Raw genomic sequence first — 10,420 nt, forward strand, 5'->3', positions numbered from 1 at the left:
CCAAGTACAGAGAAACAATTCAACAAAAAATCAATTGAAGAAAGAGGAGAAATCACAAAAATAGAGCTATTATTCAGGGCTCGAAATTGGATGCTACAGGCCACCAAATCCGTTCTCCATCGTTCAAATCAAAGACCAAGATGTAGAAACACTCCGTCAAAATTTCAGCCCGATCCAACAGTGAACGAATCGAAAAATGTAATTTAAAGCTGGCTGGTTAGAACAAAATGTGCAGCAAAATAAACACTTTTTCTTCTCTCTACTCTCTTGACGGAAGCTCTCTCACAAACTACTTTGATATGTTAAAGTCTTTCAAAGACAAATTCCAATTAGTATAGACTAATTCTCCAAGGTTGCACTATTATAGATAATGAATAGTGTTTTCTCTTAAAGCCAAAACTAACTCCTAATAGGAATAAAAATCGAATCCATTTCCATATAGGAATGAAAGCCAAAAAAGAATAGGATTAGGTCATTGAGCTTTTGGCTGGACAACATGAGCATGGACTCAACAAACTAATTCGACCAAACCCAATAATTTTTTCTCAACAATATATTTATGTTAAAAAATTCATTAAATATATACAAAATATTAAATGTAGAATCCAATCATTATCACTTAAAAGTCGATCGTTATAGAATTGAGAATTCATAAAGTTGATTTGCTCCGCCTCTGCCTATCACGGCGGATTAAAACATACTGATAGCAAAGACCATGATTGAGAATCATTTGATTGTTGAAAAAAGTTACATCCATTATTTTACCTTCAATTTCGCAGAATTTAAGTGTACGACAAAGTTCATTTACTCATTTTCAGGGTCCAAAGGAGGGCCAGTAATTAGCTGGTTTAAAACAGATGATTGTTTTTCCTTTAAACCTCAGTGAAATAATTTAAATCTCTGCATTATAGATACATCAGTTACATTAATGGAGATAAAAAAACTATTTAATTTAATACAAGAGATGGTTTATTATGCTTTTGCGGCATCAAGTAAGAAAATTGAATTTTTTTTCCCTTCAAAATGTGCACTTTTGGCTCCACAATTTAATGGTGTGTTATTTTTAAGAGAATACCATAAATATATAACACGAATATGTATAGTACGACTTAAGAATGAAGCATAACGGAAACATAGACGAAAGTTGTTATTATACACGCAATTAGTCGCATATACCGATTAGGATTCATAAGGCGCGTATGCCGAATATTTATAAATCGCATTTGCGGAATGCAATCTATAAGGCGTATCTATTGAATTATATTCGCTAATAGACACGTTTCAATTTCTCTCCTTTCCCAATTTCCGTTTGGATCTTTATTCTTTATATATAATCTCCTGTATAGAGTAATGAGTTATTCTTCAATGTAGTATAACACATAAGTATTCACTAAGGGCCTAAAAAAATTGACTGATAAAGCACAATAAATGCACATATACATGAAATCTACATTTATACAAAAATTAACAAATCATTTATTATATAAAGAATTGCATCATAGAGGAGAAACTTCTCTATTTATAAGTCATTCTCTATGGGAGAATTATGAATGAAGAGTTATGTTTTTTGAAAATAATATTTATAATTATGTAACTAGCTAATAAAAAGTCCAAATAGTGGAAAATGGGGGATAATTGAAAAAAAAGGGAAGGAAAATCATCATAGATATTACTCGCATATAATATAAGTACTAAACTGAAGCATTTAAACACTTGAGGGACTAAAGTGAGTTTTATCCAGATCTTCATATTTATTTGTTTCTCTGTTCCTCGAGAATCAGAAATGGCGATCCAGAAAACCCACAAGGCAAAGCCAAAACCAAGATCCCCAACACTCATACTCACAGTTGCAATAGCAGCAATAACTTTACTATACATTGCTTCACCATTAATTTCCCCAAATGGGTTCTCTTTTTCAACTCCAAAAAGCTTATCAGTGTACTCTAAAAACCATAAACAATTTAATGGGCCTCACAAGTACCTTTATTGGGGCAGTAGAATTGACTGCCCTGGAAAACATTGTGATACTTGTGCAGGTTTGGGTCATCAAGAATCAAGCCTTAGGTGTGCTCTAGAAGAAGCTATGTTTCTTCAGAGGTAAAAAAAATTCATGGGAATATTGTATCTCAATTTTGTGTTTGTTAATAATTGCTAATTTAGTTTGCAAAGTTTGAATCTTTTCTATGTTGAAGTGGGTTTTACTTTGCTACATGTTTCTTTCTTGATTGCTTTAAAAAGGAGAAATTTTTGGTTTAGTATTTTTCTTTGTAGCTCGGCTCGTTTTAGATTCTTTACACTAGCAGATTATGTATACAAAAATGTTTTTTAATATAGTTTAGGGAGCATTTGCTACTGTTTTGAGCTGAACTGGTGTAATTATAGCATTCGTTGATTGAAGAAAGTAACAATAATATGATTTGATGATTGCTTGTTTCCCTTATTATAAATAAATAAATAATAGCATCTGATTGTTGAAGGGGATCCGTGGAGCAACGTAAAGTTGTCTCTATGTGATCATAGATTCTGGCCGTGGAATCACCCATTGACCCTTTGTCAGGGTAAGCTTTCTGCATCACATCTCTTGGGGTGCGGGCCTTCCCCAGACTCTGCGTGTATGCGGGATTATTCGTGCATCTAGCTGCCCCTTTTTAGCATTTGATGATTGTAGCAATTTGCTGTGTTTTTTTCCCGAGATTCAGTTCTTGTTACCTTGCGTAATGCATGTATTCAAGGTCAGTTTAATGTCTCTGTTAGAAATATACTGAGACTTCGGAATGTTTTGTGAGAATGAAGTCTGCATCTCGGATGAATCAGCTGTTTCAATGTATGAAGTAATTCTGATCTTTGGATTACATTTTCAGCAACATAATATGTTAGCTACCATTCTTTTGTGTTTATTTAGGTGAGAAAATTCGATCCATTCAAAAAATGGTATTTCTGAGTTCTGCGTGCATGGGAATTCTAGGTCCGTTTCATTTGGTCATACTAGGATCATTTATGCTAAGATTATGGGCATAAGACTTGACATGCAAGCAGCAACTAATATTATATTAGTGTGAATTTGGTTAACCACATTTCTGTGCACAGAATTCCATGTTTGTGTTGCTTCCAGCCACAAGCCAGACATTCAGCAATATGGCAGCAGCAATTTTTAAGTTGTGTTTAAAAGTCAGAGCACTTGTAGTTTTGACATTCTTCTTATCTAAGAATAGACTACTGCTTTTTGCAGAACATTTGTTATGCCTTCAAGGATGTGTCTCAATCCAATCCACAATAAGAAAGGGATTCTTCATCGGTCCAGCAATTCAACCTCTGAGGAAAGGTGCATATTCTGTCTTATAGCCATGTTGCAATTCATTGATTAGTTTGCATCCACTTCTGAGGAAAGGTGCATTTTCTGTATTAGCGGCAAGGTGGAGTTCGTTAATTAGGTTGCATCCAACAGTATGTAAAATGTATGTATAGCGGTATGAGAAAATTGATTAATTCTTATAGCTTATTAAACAATAAATAAATAAATATATTATCTCTTGTGGAATTTTCTGGTTTCAAAGAAAGGTAACCAACCAAAATAGAACTGTAGAGTATGTGTGTGATAACCATAGTCATGCCTGTAGAGGCGGAGCTAGGATTTGGGCCTTATGGGTTCGGGATTATAATCCTTTCAAGTTACTGGGTTTTAAATTAATAATTTGTACATATTCATTGAATTTTTAATATAAATACAGAGTTTGAACAAAAGCTATTGTGTTCGGCCGAACCCGCAAATAACACCGTAGCTCCGCCCCTGCACGCCTGGCCCTATGCAGTAATTAGGTGTTCAAATATTGTTTTCTCAATTGTGCCTAAGCTACAAAGAACTAGGTTTTGTGCTAATGTTATATGCCCTTGACAAGCATATGAATTGCTTAACAATATTAGCTTATACACTTCCTTTATGTCCATCTAATTGCCAGGTGGGGAGATAGTTCGTGTTCTATGGATTCTTTGTATGATGTGGATCTCATCTCTGACACTGTACCTGTAATTTTGGACAACTCCGAAATGTGGCATCATGTCCTGGCAACAAGCATGAAGTTAGGTTCTAGAGGGGTTGCCCACGTTGAAGGAGTTAGCAGGACTGATCTCAAAGAAAAAAGCTTGTACTCAAACATTTTGCTTATCAATCGAACTGCAAGCCCGCTTTCTTGGTATACTTATTCTTTCCTATGTTGCCTCCCTTGAAGTGATAAGATATTGGGTTGCTCGAGTTTCTCTTCTCTTCTTTATTTTTCTTGTCTAGTGGAAGGACGGTATCCTCCTAATATTAGAAATTATCCATAGATGAATTTAATTCCATTGTTTTGCCAGATTGCAGAACCTTTTATTTAATTTGTTCAAGAAAACGAACAAGAAAATTAGCCATGTGAGGATTAGTTCACAACTGCTGAAAAGTCATATTAGTTATTTTTTTGGTTTGTTCCCTTTATAACCAGTTACTTCAAGTACTCACTCATGTGCAAGCTTTCATTTGCTGGAAAAATGGAGCTCTTAATAGGGGATAAATTGTTCTGAAATTTTATATTGGATCTACTTTTGAGTTCTGATAGAGTTACTGTACAATTAATAATGGTAATCATTCAGGTTTGCGGAATGCAAGGATAGGAAAAATCATAGTTCCATTCTTCTGCCGTATTCGTTTCTTCCTTCAATGACTGCAGAAAAACTACGGCATGCAGCAGAAAAGGTTAGTTAACTGCATGCTTTTAACTTTTTCAATTTAACTACTTAAAATTTACTTTGGCACTCTTATCATCTATTGTGAAATTGAAATCCATTATCAATCTGTTTCCTCATAGTAGTAGAACTAGATTGCTATTACATCTCCTATTCTGTTTTCTCGATATATTGAATCCATCGGATTCAATATCAAACATCATATCTTGAAGCTTTTTGGTTCAAAACTATAAATGCAACTTCTAGTTTTTTTTTTCTTTATTAGCTTCCTTATATAATATGCCTCAAGGTTTTCATATGATGCATAAGTGGCTGTGAAAGATTACTTCCATAAAGGCCATTGTCCATCCCCTCAGTGCGATATGTTTTGAAACTACAAAGAGATATCCTCTCCCGTGGTTTAATGGATTCTGTCATTTCTATAGATCAAGGCGCTGCTTGGTGACTATGATGCTATGCATGTTCGAAGAGGTGATGTTTTGAAGACAAGGAAGGACAGGTTTGGGGTTGATCGAAGTTTGCACCCTCATTTGGACAGGGATACACGTCCAGAGTTCATTCTTTGCAGAATAGCAAAATGGGTACGCCGTGGCCGAACCCTTTTTATTGCTTCTAATGAGAGGACACCAGGCTTCTTTTCTCCTCTGGCTGTGAGGTTAGTGATCTTCCAACTCTTTTGTTAATCTTCATGTCCTCTACTTGACCTTTTTATGCAATACAAGAGTAATATGCACTGTTTCTTTTGGTCGCTTGAAGTATATAACTCTTATTTCCTTATGGTCTTCCTAAAACTCATTAGCCTGTGTCTCAGTCCACTAGTATAAAAAAATTAGTTTCTGTAGCATTAGAAGTTCTCTACATTTTCTATTGGCGTATAAATCTCTAACAAGGCTATACCTTTACTTTATATAAAATCTGTTACCTTCTTCAAAAAAAAAAAAAAAAAGACTATATTTTTACTTAAAAAGAAAACATTTGCTAACTTGTAAGGATCAGACAGAAGCAAGTTCCTGGTCAAGCAAATAGTGTTGGTTGTAGTAGGAGAAAGTATCATTCATAAATGCTTGTGTTACATTGCTGCATGTTAAAATGCATTTGATCAACTACTGGAATACCATAACTGCTGCAGGTTTAATTTTTCTAGTCTTCATGCGTACGTCATGATTAGCGCTGCCTGATATAATCTTCGTTCTGGATTTCTGGTACCTACTATTTGCAGGTACAAGCTGGCCTATTCATCAAATTACAGCAGCATTTTAGATCCATTGATTGAGAACAATTACCAGCTCTTCATGATAGAAAGGCTTATTATGATGGGAGCAAAAACATTTATTAAAACAATGAAAGAGGATGATACTGATCTCAGCCTCAGCGATGATCCTAAAAAGAATACCAAGAAATGGGAAGTACCTGTTTATACAAGAGACAACGAAGAATGTTAGTTATCAGATGCTTAACTGGATTCTTTTAAGCACGCTCATTTCATACTTTACACTTTTTCACTCAATTTTTGTTCATTCACTTGTAAATCAAAATTTTCTTTGTGAATGTCAGAGTTGCTAGGTACTACTTAGGGAGAATAGCCTGCTTCTACATGTTGTAAATTATCATATTGACTTCAGTGGAATCAATTGGAGATGTGCAAAGTATTGTTTGAGTCATTCTTTGTTAAATTCTTGAAAATGGTGCTGGCCTGATCAAGAAATGTTAAATTTATAGATATGTTGATATATGTAATATCTACATTTACGTTTCTTGCAGCTTGAGATTTAAAGAACCTCTTGTTTCAGAGAGACTCCTCATTTCAAAGTATCATAGAAATTACACTAATTAATTGTTATTGAAGAGGAAAAACTCAAACACAAAGTTGGGGAAAAAAAAAACAGGTTATTCTAGTACTCATCCCAAGAAAGTCATTGAAATACATTAAAATCATTAGGCAAAATACATAGATGGCCCCTTTAAATTGTCCTCAGTGATCAGACATACATCTCAAGTGATCCATTTACCATTTGGCACTTTAAGTGCCTATTAAATATATCTAGTAGTCACTTTACATTGACATGGCAAGTTACATGTATTTTAGCTATATTTGGGCACGTGAAGGGTTTATCAAACTTCTTTTTTGTTTTCAGAATTAAATTAAAATTTACAAGTGTGCCCCATACTATATTATCATTTTATTACACCAGACCCTTTTTACCTAGAATTACGTGTGAACCTTGATCCGTTACAGATTTGATCAGAAAACGACTTTCGGTAACCTTCTTTTGAGTTCTGGTGTAGCTCTGATGTTCGCAATGGTAACAACATTGCGGTGAAGCACCACATCTAAACTCTGATGACTTTGTTTATGTTTGGTTTTCCTGATTTTATCATTGTCTGTTCTTCATTTTCTTCTCTTTATAGGTTATCAAAAAAATAAAAAAAGAAGTTCCTTTACCGAAAACTGCGCTGAAAAACTTTTCCGGTCACTAATCAGTTTATCGCCGGCCCTTTTGAGTTGCTTTTGTAAGAACATAAAAAGATGAGTGAATATCACCAACCGAATCCCGGAAGCCCAAACACTACTGTATGGGGTAAAATTGGTTGATGACAATTGGTCGAATGGTGAGGTGACATGTGTAACCTAAGGCATGTGGAAGGTGAAACAATACATAACTCTCACCGGGTGCGGGCGTGTGATCGGTGCAGGATGAATCCCGAAGGGAATATGAGTTGGCGATTAGGATTTGAAGGTTTGATATCGGATAACATTTAATAAGCAGCCGTTATAGAGAATATCAGCATTCAAAACCATTTTGTTATACGCCCATCAATGGCGATTTTATTCTTATTCAAGAGGAGCTTGATTTTAGGATTTAGTCTCCCTAAGTGAGGCTATAAATAGGAAATTGTTGGACATGAAATTTCTTGTACAAAAAAGGCTATACTCTATCGTTATACACTCAATTTTAACACATGAACATTATATTCATTCTTGCCATCGAAAAAAGGCTAAAGTCCTTAGCCAGCCTTGTTATCTTTTTTAATTTCATTTGATAATCTTCTTTCTATTCTTATTTATTTATTTATTTATTTATTATTTTTAGGGGTTAAATCAATTTGCTTGTCTATAAAATCATGCTATAAATTCAACTGTACCATTTTATGGGTAAACAATTTGGTGCCCACCGTGGGGCATATACTGCTGCGTAATTGCTTTGATCCATTCGTTTATAGTAACAAAGTTTTTACCCTTTCCTTAGTAGAAGTCAGGTATGGAAGCTAATGATGTCAATGACACTTACAATGCTGGAGCGCACGTTGAAAGGGAAGAATTGTCCCAGCGTGATGACTCAATCAACGATACCCATAACAAAGGGGATGAGACAACCTTGGTTCTTGAAGGTCAGTACCCTCGGCATGCGCGTGGCCCAACTCCTAATGATGCGGAAGATGAACATGTTGCTGAAACGGTTAAACTCTTGAGAGAGCAACAGAGAGCAATCATGGACCATCTCTCGAGGCAAGATCGTGTGATGAGGAATTGAAGTAGGCATTATCAGGTGCTTCCAACAACACTAATGGAGGGGACACGGTTCATCCCAGCGCTCGAAAAATCAGACGGCTCCAAGAACCGATAACAACACTCCAAGGGATGAGGTTTGTTTCGACGAAGACGGAGGGATAGACAGTGGATCATGGAACAACAACTCAAATAATCCTTTCAAAATCGAGCTCATGAAGTTCATAAGGGAGATGAATGAACTAATGGACCAGAATGCGAAGGAGTTTTATGCTCGGATATATCAGATTTCAGGTGTGCCGCCGGTGTTAAAGGGCTAGATTAAAAAAAGTACATGCAATTGCCGTTTAAACCAAGTGCAGCACCAGAGTTAATCTCGAAGAGATTCAAGATGCCGAACATACCAAAGTACGTTGAGACTTCGGATCCATAGGAGCACATCACAAGCTACACCACAACAGTGAAAGGAAACAACTTGGCTCAACATGAGATCGAGTTATTTGGTTGAAAATGGTTAGAGAATTCCTCAAAAGGGAGCTCAGACATGGTATTCTCTGTTACCTGAGCATTCATCGATTCTTTTGAAATGCTTGCAGATTCATTCATCAATGTCCATGCTGGAGCAAGGAAGGTTCAGGCAAAAAAGGTGGATATATTCAGAATTTTGCAAAGGAGAATCCGAGCTGTTGCGGGAATTCGTAATCCAGTTCTAGAAAGAAAGAATGCTGCTACCAGCAATTCCGGATGAGTGGGCAGCGGAGGCATTCATGAAGAGCCCCAATCCATTGAGTTTCGATGCCTCCCGAAAATTGAAGGAGAGCTTGCTCGAGTTTCAGGAAACCACATGGGCAGATGTCCACAATTGCTACGAGTCGAAGATAAGGGATATAAGACGACCAACTTGGCTTTCGGTGTCATCCAAGTGACTGGGTCACGATAAAAATTAGGATAAGTTTAAAAATGACTTTGATTCATATCGGAGGTCCTCTAAGGATTATTTTCTACCCTACGAGAGGACCAATGATGTAGCAGTAAATAATTTCAGTCATCGGATAGGTTTGCTTCCGACAGAAGGACGGATTGTGGCCAGAATAACAGGACGTTGCAAGAAAAGAGGTTCCAAGGTTCCGAGATCCCGCATATCCCAGGTTATCAGATTACAACTTTAACATCAGCCTGTTAGAATTGGTGTCGCCAATGAGAAATAACAAAGAACCTCGATTTCCGTAACCAATTCGACCAGATCCTAGCCAAAGGGATCCTAATTTGTGATGTCAATTCCATGGGACTCACGGCCATAGAACTGGGGACTAACAACATCTTCGTGAGGAGGTGGTGACATTGTTAAAGAATGGGCATCTTAGTGAGTTTTTAAGTTATCGCGCAAAAATTAGTTATGGTTGAAGCCGGGATAATGCATAGCCATCGAAACTGGCAGCATGGTCACCCCGAATGACGATCAACATGATCTTTGACGGGAATGAAATCAACGGGGTCATCTTTTTGATAGCAAAGAAAATGAAGATATCGGTGACTCATGGCAAAAGGGTCCAGGAAATCTCAGAAGATGACATCACCTTCACAGAGGAGGATGTTGACGAACTCCTTCTGCCATACAATGATGCTTTGGTAATTTCTCTCAATGTTTCAGATTTTATAATTAAGCATGTTTTGGTTGATCCAGGAAGTTCACCCAATATCATACAACGAAGCGTTCTGGAGCAAGCGAAATTAATCAGGAACATCATTACGACGACAAAGCTTCTAGATGGCTTCAATCTAACAAGCATGACAAGTCGAGGAGAAATTTTGATGCCCACGCACGCCGAAGGAGTAACCAAGATCATTTTGTTCAAAGTAGTAGATGACGACATGGTTTAATCCTCGGAAGGAAATGGATACACGAGATAAAGGATGTTCCCTCGACGTATCACCAATTATTGAAGTATCTGACACCTGAGGGGATCAAACAAATAAGAAAAGAACAAACAGCTGCAAGGGAGATGAATGCGGTGACCATTTCCAACAGTAAGGGAAAAGAATCTAGCAAATAACAATTACAAGAACTGGTGACTTCTCCCTTTCTGATTGAAGATGATAAAAGCGAGGAGTCATCAGAATTCTTTCAGGTAACAAGGTCTTTTCAAGTACTAGGGGAGACAGATGCAACTAAGTCATACGTAGAGGAGCTCGAGC

At 36.6% G+C, this 10,420-nt stretch overlaps 1 protein-coding gene across 1 annotated transcript; it reads left to right on the forward strand.

The window, feature by feature from the left end:
- Positions 1 to 1,718: 1,718 nt before the first annotated feature.
- Positions 1,719 to 6,377, forward strand: LOC107805448 (uncharacterized). The gene is made up of 6 exons (XM_016629496.2): positions 1,719 to 2,097; positions 3,230 to 3,322; positions 3,957 to 4,190; positions 4,624 to 4,726; positions 5,142 to 5,371; positions 5,936 to 6,377. The coding sequence occupies exons 1-6, from the start codon at positions 1,784 to 1,786 to the stop codon at positions 6,156 to 6,158; spliced, it is 1,197 nt and encodes a 398-aa protein (XP_016484982.1). The 5' UTR covers positions 1,719 to 1,783; the 3' UTR covers positions 6,159 to 6,377.
- The last annotated feature ends 4,043 nt before the right edge of the window (positions 6,378 to 10,420 follow it).

This window comes from Nicotiana tabacum, chromosome 5, assembly GCF_000715075.1.
Source record: "Nicotiana tabacum cultivar K326 chromosome 5, ASM71507v2, whole genome shotgun sequence".
Taxonomy (NCBI): domain Eukaryota; kingdom Viridiplantae; phylum Streptophyta; class Magnoliopsida; order Solanales; family Solanaceae; genus Nicotiana; species Nicotiana tabacum.

Excerpts from the sequence above, each read along its gene's own strand:
- LOC107805448 (XM_016629496.2), top strand. The coding sequence starts at position 1,784 with ATGGCGATCCAGAAAACCCACAAGGCAAAGCCAAAACCAAGATCCCCA. Across the intron at positions 2,098-3,229 it reads GAAGCTATGTTTCTTCAGAG|AACATTTGTTATGCCTTCAA; the intron begins GTAAAAAAAATT and ends TGCTTTTTGCAG. Across the intron at positions 4,191-4,623 it reads ACTGCAAGCCCGCTTTCTTG|GTTTGCGGAATGCAAGGATA; the intron begins GTATACTTATTC and ends GTAATCATTCAG.